The 13502-nt window shown below is 34.0% G+C and overlaps 1 protein-coding gene and 1 pseudogene across 2 annotated transcripts; one reads left to right on the top strand and one right to left on the bottom strand.

Moving 5' to 3' along the window:
* Window positions 1-2085: 2085 nt before the first annotated feature.
* LOC120196474 lies at window positions 2086-4627 on the top strand. 2 transcript variants are annotated; one of them, XM_039198280.1, is made up of 4 exons: window positions 2113-2143; window positions 2395-2514; window positions 3644-3836; window positions 4362-4627. In XM_039198280.1, exons 2-4 carry the CDS (start codon window positions 2461-2463, stop codon window positions 4490-4492), a joined length of 378 nt encoding a protein of 125 aa, XP_039054211.1. In that variant the 5' UTR covers window positions 2113-2143; window positions 2395-2460; the 3' UTR covers window positions 4493-4627. The 2 variants fall into 2 exon arrangements, with proteins under 2 accessions (XP_039054210.1, XP_039054211.1); XM_039198279.1 differs by having other exon boundaries at window positions 2086-2514.
* A 1373-nt stretch (window positions 4628-6000) lies between these two features.
* LOC120196771 lies at window positions 6001-10378 on the bottom strand (annotated as a pseudogene).
* Window positions 10379-13502: the final 3124 nt, after the last annotated feature.

Raw genomic sequence — 13502 nt, 5'->3', positions numbered from 1 at the left:
CATCTTTCTTGATACGAATAACTTTTGTATAATAATCAACTGATATCTTTACGAACTCTTCTTCTGGTATCTGAAGTAATTCTGGCATATTCCAGTTATACTCCCGTGACATTTTCTTCTTTTTCCTTTCTTCGGGGACTTCTTCTTCTTCAGGGTTATATGAATTACAGAATGGATGTTCAACATGTTCATTCATAGTCGTAACTTCCTCCTCATTATCATCAACAACATCTTCCTCGACAGCGGCTGTTTCATCATCAAAATTTAGATTTTGACCAATATCAAAATCATTACATGCAGGGTCTGTTTCTTCTTCCATCACATCATCAAAATTCGAGTATTGATCAAGATCAAAGTCTGGGTATTGACCAAGATCAAATTTCGAATACTGACTAGTACTCACAATTTTTTTGTTGGCTCATAATCGTCTAACTGGTTAATACGAAAACTGGAATTTGGTGCTGAAAGTTGATTGGGATTTGGATTAGGAAAAAGTTGTGGGTTTTGAGATTGTGTTTGGTATTGGAAATGTAGTGAAATAAAATTTGCTTGGTGATGAAATTATGGTAGAACAATTAAATTTTGGGTTGAAGAACTTAGTTGATTACTACCCGCTACTGACCTAACTTCACTACTTCTAGGTTCAACAACATATAATGTAACATCATCTTCTTGCGAAACACTAATGTAAGCAATGAATCGTTCAACATCTTCATTGTCGGTTAACAAATAAACTTTACCTTTTCTCAGATAAGATAGCCTAAATCCACTTAGAGGCTCTAAATTCATTTTCTTTGCAACACGTAACATTAGAGTTTCATAAGTAACTTTTTAATGGCAGTTTCAGTTGAAGATTCATGGGTAAAGGCACATATTGTAAAACACCATGAACATTCTCCCATGACCCTCCAAAACACAAATCTATCCAAACATGATCAACATTAGATGATTTCATTCTAAAAATTGTAAATTAATTTACTAAAAAAGTGAGCTATAAACTAGATATCATCACTAACTTAGAGAAAAACATATCTTTATTAAGTTGATAGTTGATAATTTGGGAGAGAAATCATTGAAAAATTATATAGAAATAAAATTATGTAAAAAAAATAGAGATGGGGAAGGATGTCGTTGGATATAGGAACGATGTCGCCGGAGAGAGTGATAGATGGAGATGGAATGAGTTGCGATTTAGGGATTTAGGTTTTGAGTTGCTGCTGCTGTTGTTATATACCCAAAACATTTGTGTTGCGAAACTAAAACTTGTTGCGAATTTGACTATCGCGTTGAGAATTTGACTATCGCGTTGCGAATTTAGAAAATCGCAACGCAAATTTGGAAAATCGCAATGCGATTTACATATTCGCGTTGCGAAATTGGAAACTGTGTTGCGAAATTAGAATTCGCGTTGCGAATTTGTTGGTCATTTTGGCAAATCCAAAAAAAAGTTGGTTAAATTCGTATATTATAAGATATTTTTGGTCACTGAGATTATTTTCTCAAAAAAAATCTACCTTCTGATCTTATTAAGGATTAATTACTATTCATTACCTCAACTTAGCTTCAATATTTAAACTAATACTTTTATTTTGTCTAAAATAATATATCAGGTTGACTTCGGTCACTTTTTAATATATAAACTTGATTTTATAACATATTTTCTGAAACTAAATTCAAATATTAATTTAAATAAGACATATTAGAAAATATATTGAGTGATCTCATTAATTAAAAAAGAATATTTTTTTTAAAGTTTTGAGTTTGAATAGTTACGTTTATAAATGTATACGCTATCAATTACTAAGAAATATCATAAATAGATATTATTTTATGATTATAATCATCGAAAATTTAAAAAAAATTAAGACATTAATTTAAACTATAAAATTAAATTTAAATACAAAATAATAAAATAATACTTAAAAATGAGGACCCATCTCTTTGCAAAATCTAATCTAAATGACAAGCTCTTACTCGCTCTTTATATATATATATATATATAAACTATCCCTTAATTAGTACAAATATTTATTGTATATTTAAAGTAATTATCAATTGCAAACTCAATTTCCCAACAAAAAAACTTAAATTTAGGGGGAAAATCAATACAACCCTAAATTTCTGAGTCTCTTTTTCTCACAAGGTACGCTTGTTTCTTTGTCCCTGTTTTCATTTCTCCCTCTTTTGCTCTCGTGTTTGTTTCCCGATAAAAAGTGTAAAAAATTAACGAAGGAAGAGATAGAGGAAAAGAAGACAGGAGAAAGATCGGGATCTCAACAACTGTCACTCTAACCTCAAACCCGTTGTTCTCCAGTTTTCTTGTTTGGATTTACCGGGAATCAAAGGGACAGTTATTCTTTTGAGGGGATTTAATTTGGTTTTCGTTTAAAGCAGCGTCCATTTTGATGGGAAATTGGTGGTAAATATAAAAGCCGAGTTTTGGTTGAAATAATAGAGGAGATGAGCAAAGAACACCCACCTGAGCCACTGGATTTCTTCATTTGGACTGTTGGGGTAGGTATTGATTTCTCTTCTTTTTGTGTGTGCTTTTTGTTTTAATTTTATTTGGATTTTTGTTTCTTTAAATTTAAATCTGATTTTAGAATTGCTACTTAAATTGTGGAATTTTGCTAAATAAATTGTAATTTTTTCAGTTGGAAATTTTAATGGTGGCATTCCTTCTCTCAATTTTGATTAAATTGGAACAAAAAATCTAGTAATTATCGTAAAATATCGGTTACTTTTTGAAACTGATAAAGTGAATTGGATTGACCAAAAAGGTGATCACTTTTTACTTCCTTTTCCTCATGATCAAAATTAGACCTTGACTCATGAAAGATTTATATCCAGGTAAGAGAATATTTGTAGTTTGATGAACCCATTTTATTTTGGCTCTGATTTTGGTGATCTAGAGCATCTCTTCTTGATTATACATGATCTAGTAGCATTCCATCGAAAATTGCTTGTTTAAGTTTTCTATTTTCATCCTCTTTTTCTTGGGATATTTGGTTATGGGGTTAGACTTAAACATGTAGGTATTGTGTCCTGGTGATTCTACTTGTTTTAGAGTGTATATCTCCGTGTTACTAGATCGAGGTTTCATGAATATATGATATCCGGAACTTATCTGCATTATGATTATGTTTTGTTTCTGTCAAAACTTGCATTTCTGTGGGTGGGAGTGTTGTTTAAAGTTGTTCATGAAGGTTTCGTGAGGTTGTTTGAGTGCGTAAATGAAAACTTATAAATTTATGGTTGTCTGGTTTGTATGGTCTAGCTAGCTGCAGATATCGTGTAATAAATATGCAAACTATCCTTCTCTTCATTATCATTACCATTCCTTTCTGATAACAGAAACTGACAGTAGTGTATCTGTTTAATTATTCTGAGTGAAAATTTATCTCCAAAGAAAAAAAAAACTTGAGCAACAAGGTAATTTGTGCATAACTTAAGTCATTACTAGTGAAATGTTGCTTCAAAAGGTGTTTACTTTATGATGTTATGTGAAGTTACAGGTTTTGAATTTGAAGCAGTTGGTGAAGATATCAGAACATGTTTTTGCTTTTTGATATTTAACACAAAGCTATTGATATGGACATTTGATTCGATGACATGCTTTTACTCTGTTATCTTATTCTGGTAGGATGTCGGTATGTGGTTGGAAGAGATAAATCTTGGTAGCTACTGTCAGATTTTCAAAGAAAATGGTGTCAATGGGGAATACCTGGAAGGAATGTCTATGTTCACAACCGAACAGATTCTTCGATTTATAAGGCGGTGCCATATGAAGTGGGGAGATTTCATCACACTTTGTAAGGAACTCAGACGAATAAAAGGTCTCTCTCTCTCTCTCTCTCTCTCTCTCCATATATGTGTATATATGTACACATGCACACGGACACACATACAAAGCTTTTGCGTCTCTAAATTTGGAAGTTACAACTTACTTCAGTATCTAAATTTGCTTGATTATTCCCTAGTATTCTTGTTGTAAGAGACGTATTTCTCCAATTACACTGTATTTTAAAACATTGGTGTTTCCTCTGCTTCGTGCATTATTTTTAATGACGCATAAACATTTTTTCCCATTTTCCTTAAACAACTTCTTCTGATATCAATGTTATGTGGGAAACCGGTTCCTTCTGCACATGAATTGGCAACTAGGAATATCGATTGGTGTAGGTTTGTTGATGCCTGTTTGCAATTAATGTCAGCTATACTCTATACGGTGCTGTGTATCTTTCATATTATTCTGATTGCTATTCATGAAAAAACAATGTTTTTATGCTCAATAGCATGTAACTCATTCTTAGAAGAAGATATTCCTTTTGTGATTGATATATTGAAAATATATTCTTCAGTGGCTTGCCTAAAAGGAGAGCAAAAAGTTCGCAGGCCATGGTGGGCTCCTCCTTGCCTTTCAGTATTCTTTGTTAAGGTGGCGAAGCGCAACCGGCAGTCGCGCGTTGTTTCCTTGAAACTGGAGCCATGATGCAAAATATGCTTTTATTTACGTATATGTTGTTTTTTTTCCGTGTCGAGTAAAAAATACAGGAAAAAAAGACTGAACTTTTTGTGTTAAAATCTGTCGAGGCTTTGCTGATATTTCTACCTTCAAGAACTCATTTACGTATACAAAGCCTTTTTGTTTGAAAACATACGTATGGTATGTGTTGATTTTTATAGTTGGTTGTATCAAGAATCTTGTTCTTTGAAGCAGAGTGCCGTTTATGTCCATATCAAGGAAATGGTTGATAATTTGGTTCATGAAATCCAGTCTCAGGCATTTCTTTGCATTATGCAGAAAAAATATATGGTTGTTGGGGGAGGAATATTTATTAGCATGGTGTGGTGCGAGTGTTTTAATGATTGTACTTTGGTGTATAGGGATCAAATGATGAATACTTGAAAATTAAAATAACTTTAACAAAATAAAATAGTGATTGTTGTAGATTTCAATATTTTATAATTTTTTATTTAGTGTTATTAGACCATTTAGATTTTGCAAGCATGAATGAAAAGTGATAGCTCCCTTTTTTTGTGGGAGTAAAAATCGCCACTCCATGAATAAGAAAATCATTAGAAGAACGATCAAAGTAAAGATATCAGAAAGAGTTCTAAACTCTTGACCTCGCTCATAAGCTTTGTTTTTAGCTCTGGATATGTATCTATCTTAGCAATAGATTCCTCTTAATGGTGGAATAGTTATTCAAATTCAATATCAAGGATTGAATTTTTTTCCCAACGGAAAAGAGCCCAATCCATAGGAGACGTGAAGCAAAAATACATCCGCTTCAGGACAGTCTTTAGCAACTCAAGATTCTGAAAAATGTATGGACGCATAGCTCAAAAACAAAGGTGGTGGTGCACTTGGCTTTCAAACTTGTAGGTCCCCTAACCCCCACTCCCTATGACATCATTCGCACAATGTGAGAGTTGTTCATTCAAGAAAACCATTACCCCATAGATTTCAGTAGGGCAAAAGTCGACGTCCTTCCGTCGTTTAGTTATTGATTTGCCAGCAGTTAGCTGGCAAAGACACCTGGTAACACTAGTACTGATAGTAACATAGCATCTAAAAGGAACTGGGCAAAAAAACAAAACCCGAAAATTTCCCTCGTAGCAGTCTATTTCCAAGTGTATCCGTGGCATATGCATCCCTCGACAAACAGCAAAGATTATTGCCCTTGCTCAGAATTTAGTTAGAACAACTGCCGTTGGTTTTTGTAATCAATAAACCAAATATCTAAAGGCAATGAACTACAAATACAATTCGAAAAGCTCGCATACATAGGTTTCTTAAGTACCAATACCCAATAGCCATACAGATAGGTAGGTTACAGCTTAAATTGTTGAATTGTTTCTTCAATTTGTTGCCAAGGAATCAGGAAAACATCTAGCACGCAACCTCAGAGTAACTAAAACCACACAAGAAATAGATGCTGCAATAACTCACCAGTTCACATGAAACCTGCATAGAAGTGATGCTGTGCCTTCCGAGTGGAAACAACAAATGTGCATCCCATTTCAAAATATAGTGGAGGTTGCATCCTTCTTACAATTTATCTCCACAGAACTGATGCCACAGTCTCACCGTCTGAACAACTAGTCCAATTGGGAAACGGAGCAATTGGTCACAAAGGCTAGTACCCCAAACAAATCCATGAGCCCAAAGTGACTCTATTTTACAGCTAGTCATTGTGATTCCAAACAACACTGACTTTGCAATTCAATGAAAAAAGAAGAAAACGCTTAAAGAAGAACACTTACAAATTACACCGATCAAGAAAATTCAAAAGCCACCGCTAGAAGAGATGCCATCGGGTCTAGCAGTTCCTGTCGGACCATTAATAGTTTTGCTAATGATCCCCTTCCCAAAATATTCAGCTATTACAGAAAATCTGTCCTTTGAGCTCTTGACTTGTTGGAAGAATCGATCTTGATCTTTTGAACTCTGTTCCAGGCTTCTCTTCATTTCCATTACAGATCTGTATTCTGGAGCACACTCAGGACATTCCTTTTCATTATCACCAAGGCAGCGCTGATGAAACGAGTGCATACACATGAAGTGGACAGCAGGTAGGTCAAGGGTAAAAGTGCAAGCAGTGCACTTGCTCAGCTGAAATATCCTAGCATTTGTCCTAAGGTCCTGAATTTCTTTTCTCATAGCCATTGTGTCTTCCTGTGCAATCCAAAGAACTGAATTAAAAAATATAAGAAAACCATTGAGCATAATTTTAAATTTTCCAAATGACATTCAAGGCAATTTCATGGCCAAAAGAGAGGGGGCCCATATTTCAATAAAGCATAAATCATTGAGGAAAGGAAAAGATTGGATTGTCCACAAAAAATGGCAGCAGATATTACCTATTGCAGTAAGACACCGTTGAATTATAATTAATTGATCATCTTTTATCTCACAAACTGGGAAAATGCCATTTTTATCTATTAACAATACTTTTAACATGCCTAAGAAACCAACACTTTTTAAATAGAATCTGGTGCTGCTTATATTATAGAATGTTTTCTTGCCAAACTTTGTTGTTACATAATTAGGAAACTTGTGCAACTCTTTCTACCTGGTTAGGTGATCAAAAGACGAGTAATCAACAGTGCAGGAGAAACATCGTTGGAAGAAAGTAGATACCGACCTGATACTTCTCTATAGCTCGTCTATCCTCTTCAATCAGTTTTGACTCCTGTTCAAGTTTCCGGGCAATGTAATCTTTAATAACAGATAAAGTGAGACATGGGTTCCTAGAAAGTGTCTGAAGAACAATAATGGGAGGCAAGATGTCATCCCTCTCAATATATGCCAATACTTCCTTCACTTCTTTAGAGCAATCTTCACCAAGTTCACCAAAATACTTTAGAAGATCAGCCCAAAGGGCAGGGTCTCCTCCCTTACCAGAGTCCCCTAGCCTTTTGCAACATGCAATCAATCCCTCATGGTCATGGGCTTGCATGTAGCAAGCAATCACTTCTTTAAATAGTTTCAACTTCTCATAGAGATACAATAAGCCCTCTTTAAATGCATTCATCTCACATAGGATGATAGCAAGATCAACATCATAAAGTGGATGTTCCAGGTCAGAAGGCCATGCACTCTTAAGCAATCGTAGCCCATTTTCCCGTCTTTCCAGTGTGTTCTTTTCTGTAGGCGAATTCTTACCCTCAGCAACTAGCTTCCCACTGGACACTGTTCTTTCTTTGATACTAAAATCTGTTCCGTTGTTAGCTTGGGAGATTGATGGGAAGTTCAAATCAATGGACAGGTACAACTCCAAGAGTGTGTTATGAATCTCCACTTGAGCAGGAGAATCTTTTACCTTGTCAACATATTTTTCAAGGAAATCCATAAGAGGTTGTGGATGATGGATGAAAATGTTGAGGAAATCAACAGGAGATGGTAACATAGATAAGTAACCACCATTTGAAGTTCCACGTTTAACTAACTCTTTATCCTCGGTGCACAACCTCATGAGTATATTAATTGTCTCTACTGGTTTGTGCTCTACGAGAATCTTCCCATATTCCTTCACTGTCACCCCAGCTTGACTTGGTTCAAGGCCAGAGATATATTGCAAAGCTTCATCATATCGGCCAAGGTCTTCAAGCAAAATCTTTAAGTACCATTCATGCCGCCCTGCCTTCTTTGCAACATAAATGGCATGTTCATGGTAATTTGCTGCTCGGCAAACCCTTATAGCAGTCTCCACATCAAATTTATGTTCCCCAACACCATCCTCACTCTTAATGAACACATTCAACTTGTCAACATCTTTCAATTTAGTATAGCAGTTTAACAGAAGGGTGGTGTGATCTTTAGAGGCAAACCCTTCTCATGTAAATTTTCTAAGTAATTTGTAAGGTTGTAGATTCTTTGTGCATCCAGAAACTTTTGTATGACATATGAAGGTTCAAGGTGACCAATGGTGTGGATGTACTGTGCCATAGCCTCATCATAGTCTTGTTTGCTATATAGATGATCACCATACTTCCTCAGTACTTCAGCAGTTGCAGAAGCATCAGCTTGCTGAGTTTGAACAAGGTTGATAGCTACAGTGTAAAGGTTTTTCTTGAAGAGCATATCTAACTTGCTTTCCATATCCTTCTCACCAATACACAAAGCTGATTTATCAGTCATTATAAGTATTATATTACCCCATTCGCAAAGCATGTGAGAAACCTCTTTAACAACTAGACTGTGCGCTATTAACTTGTTCTTCAGGTCATAGATATTAAAGGTGTTCTTTCCATTTCTTTGATCTGCAATAACACATAATAAATATCCACGATACCACCCTAAGAACTTCTTCTCTCCTTCAAACGCCCAACAGGGACCACGGCCGTCTATCTCATAGAAATACACGGCCTCAGGTCGACCAATTATCAACTCCTAATGGAAAAAAACAGAGAAACACTTATCTTCTAAGACAATATACATGGCTATAAAGGCACCATGAAGAAAGTAAAGGTCACAAAAATGCATACCGAGCGGTCACTCATTGCGACACTATTGACATTGCATCCAATCTGATCTAATATTTGCCGCCTAGGAGGTTGGTTCTGCATGCTGAACGAACTTACAAAATTTGGAGTCACAGCGAATAATAGAAGGGCTTGACCATCTACTCTAAAACCTAGTCCAGTAACTGATGAATTTCCATCACCAGATGCATTATCAACCCGAAGCTTGAAACGGGTTATTCTTTCACGTGCAATATCTCCCTTGATACAGTAAATGCAACCATTGTCTAACCCAATAGCAATAAGTAATATCGGTGGAGCTTCCTCCAAGACTAAAAATGATGTGATCTGCAATGTGTAAAGACTCACATTAAGAGTTCAAAAATACGCTGAAAACTAGTCTCACATATCCACCAGTTGGTTTAGCTAAGGTTCAGTTTGGTCGTTACTAGTAGTTATTCACATATAAAAGTAATAAAATTATGAAAATGACACAACAATTGCAGAAATAACGGTTAGACAAAAAAGGTAAAAATTAAACATTTTTTACATTAAGCCAAAATTATATCTGCTTGTTTTTTGCAAACTGTTTATATATATTTTTTACTATTTACTTCTGCAATTAGAAAAGAAACTAACAAAAGTTATAACTTTTACATATTGTTGGCGGTGAAAATTTAATTATAAGTGGAAACAAAAGCAAATTAATGTGAAATTAACAGCTAACTGTAAATACATTATAAGAGGAAAAGAATAAAACAAGGAAAGAGAGAAGAAAACCTTAGCTTGGGGAAACTGGTTGGTGAAAATACGCAAAATTCCAATACAATCAGGACTAGTGGTGCTCGATCCTTCCGGCTGCATTTTATCAAGATCAAATACCTTCAAGCACATCCCTGATTGCTGCGGCGATATTTGTTCATCTTCTCCAATACTCGCCAGGAAATTCCGTTGCTAATTAAAATCATCAATCGATACAAAAAAATCAATAAAGTTGCGTTTTTCATATAAATGTAATATAAACTTGAGTCGCAAAGAAAATATATACATAATTTAGTTCTTATTTTTTACCTTGAGCATTTGGAGGAAGAGAACGGAGGAAGTATGAGCTTGGAAGCCGAAATTGAAGTTAAGGCCGCGATCCAGGAGGCTTACAGAACCGTCATCGCAGCCGATCACCAGCTTTCCTCTTCCGCTGGAAGCGCACTCAATTTTTCCAGTGATTTCCTCCGGAATTTTGCATTTTCCTCCTCCCAATTTCTCCTCAAAGAACTCGAATTTCCTCCACTGATACATTCCTCCTTGTTGATTGATCGGATCCTGGATCAAATTCGGACGACAAAAACCCTAAAATTTTATTTATTTATTTAAAAACAAACTAAAATAAATAAGCTTCCTTCGATAACACGGGAGATTTCGTGATAGTTAGTTTCTTCCTAGCCTTTTCCGTGGTTTATTGGTTTCTATCGGTTAATTGCTAATTAATTGCTAATGCCAAGGAGACGAGGAGGAAGATGAATATAATAATAGTAAAGGTAAATTATGTGTTTAGTACTTGAACTATTAGATTTAGTCTGTTTTAGTACTTAAACTTTTATTTTTTAAAATCATACTAACATTTAGTTTTTGTTTCATTTTACTACTCTACCATTAAAAACTTAACGAATGGGCTGACATGACATAGCTCCAATAGACGGACGACCAATGTGAATGGTGGACCATGAGAGAATGACGAGTCGACCAATATAATCTAGTTTCAAGCCCATCGATCGTGGATCATAGAGACCAGAGAATAAAAAATTAAAGAGTCAATCGTTGATTTTGAGAGGTTGAGGCATCTTTCGACTAATTGTGACCTTTACAAGTTGAATTTTTTATATTAACCAAGTCATTGAGGAAACCCAACCTTTAATATTTAGAAATGCAAAAAAAAAAAATGCCTTTTAGTTAATTGTCTTGTAAAATTGCCGATTTGGGCCACTTGTGTTTAAATAATGATTGTTGATATCTTTGGAAGTTGACGAGTGTAATTAGTTAATTAAGATAATTAGGTAGCCGGTGGATTAAGCAACGATTTTCTTTTATTGTCCTTGTGGTTTCAAGTTTTTTTTTTATATAATTTAGATCGACTTACGTTACACACTTATTTTTGGTAGGTTAGTCTCCTAACAGAAATTTTTTGTATACACAAAAACTTGAACTTGAAACCTTACTTAAATGATATCAAACTGTTTATCACTTGAATTAATTTATTAATGATTAAGCAACGTTTTACACACGGAACAATTCATCAAAAACAAGTTACTGTTTGTAATGTTTCTGGGATTTGTCAATCATGCCGCATTAACGAGGCTTATCAATTCAGCCTCTGCCTTTAAATTTGATTATTAAAATGTGTCTTGGAGTCATTACATTTGTTTTTCTAGATCGTAAAATAATACTTTATTGGACTAAGGTTTCATTCGAATGCGTGGTAGAATCGGTTTGTAATAATATTAAAGATATAATAACGATGAGATTATTATTCAATTAGTGGGTTGGATACCGTACCAAAATAGTAAAATTAAATTTATTTCGGATGTACAAATGTCTTATTTATTGAGTTTATGTAATCCTAGGATTTATATTTAATCTTATTCAACTGAGTCCAAATAAAAAATACTAAATTAGTTGAGTCTTTTTTTTTATATAAAAAGACATCATAAGTCTTTTTTTTTAAAGAAATTAATGTGATCTTTGAATAATTTTTGTACTTAATATAACTTTTCAACTCAAAAAATAAATCTAACACGGTCATTTAACTAATATTTTTCGTTGTTGACCGTTATGATGATGACATAATAATTTATGATTCTGATGTGATGATTCACGATGCTAATGTGACGATCCATAGTGGCTAATGACATAACAGATGATATGATATATGGACTAAATTGATTTTTTGATTTTATTAGAGAGTTAAATTATTTTTTTATAAAGTTTCCGGGTTTATTTAGCAAAAAAATATTTTATTATATTAAATAACCATGTGACTCAAATATGGTAACAAATGAACTTAAAATGACATAAGAATTAGAGATATGAGGAATTATGGATAAGTATTTACGTGTTATCTAATAGTTAGAAAAGAGTGACATAAAAGACATTATATTAAAAGTTTTATATAATACACATTTGAGTAACAAATGTTCCAATTTTGTTTAAATTAACTACCGATATCTAATCTATTGATTGACTAATTTAAATTGAATTTTATTGAAGTCAATTATAATGACAACTATCTCAATCCAATTTACTTCATTAACAAAATCATAATATGAACATCTGATATTACTTAAAAAATCTAATATCTCATCCGATAATTAATAAATCATCTTTCTAGATCAAGTAATTGTTAATAAATATTTTGACTTCTTTAACATCACTTGAAACTAAATGAAGGACCTAAGCTAATGGGTCAAGATTTCAAAACTGAATTTAATATGATTTTACAACACATGTTAAATCCGATAGTGGAATAGATTAGGACATTTTTAACGTTGTCCGAGCAAAATATTATATTTTAGTGACAAAAATAAAAACATGAATTGCAACTTGAAAGAACTACCTTGAGTGAATTAAAAAAGACGATAAATTAGGGGAAGTTGATGGAGAAGTCCCGGTTCTGATGGAGGACCCATGACGCCCGGTCAGATTGAATTTTCGTCAGCGGTTCAGGGTTACTACCTATCAAATTTTCATGCACTTTGAACAGCTCATCTAAATTACCCTTTTTTTTATTTTCCTCCTTTGAATCTCACTTTTTTTTTTACCTTTTTTTTAAATATTACTTTAACTTTTCTATTAATTTTCATAATTCATTATACATTTTAAAAAAAAATCATTTTTTGTAGTTAAAAAGCCGAGAGAGAGAGAGAGAACCAGAGAGGGAGAACCAATCACGGAGAAGTGGAGTGAATTTAAAAAGCCGAGTGAGTGGGGTCCACAAATGCCAGGTCGGACATGGGATTAACGGATGATGTGGACTCCACCTTATCCCCCCTCCTGATTATCGCGTACTTCGCGCACCACATGGAATCAGGCTGTAATCTTCGACCACGTGTCGAACATGCCCCCTTCATCACATCTCCCAACCAACAATCACAACCGCTGATGTAAATTAAAAGGAAAAGCACAAACAATAGATAAAGCAGACGGAATCGAAGACACATAGATATTTACGAACAAGTTGATTTAATTAAAATTCAAATTAGGGTAAAGTATAGTAATGGTCATGAACATTTCTAAAGCTTTCATTTAGGTCCTCCAACTTTTAAAACTTGCAATACAGTCCCCTAATATTTATTCGTTTGCAATATGGTCCCCAACTTAAACTACTGTTAGAAAATTAGAGTAAATTATATAATCGGTCATTAAACTTTTCAGACACTTGAATTTAGGTCTCCCAACTTTTAAAACAGTCATTAATTTCATTATAAACCCCAATTTCCAAAGTAATTCAATTTCATTCTAAACCATTGATTCTACTAAAT

This window comes from Hibiscus syriacus, unplaced genomic scaffold (assembly GCF_006381635.1).
Source record: "Hibiscus syriacus cultivar Baekdansim isolate YM2019G1 unplaced genomic scaffold, ASM638163v2 tig00117034_pilon, whole genome shotgun sequence".
NCBI lineage: Eukaryota > Viridiplantae > Streptophyta > Magnoliopsida > Malvales > Malvaceae > Hibiscus > Hibiscus syriacus.
Note: the sequence above shows the minus strand (reverse complement) of the source record. Positions and strands in the feature narration are given on the sequence as shown.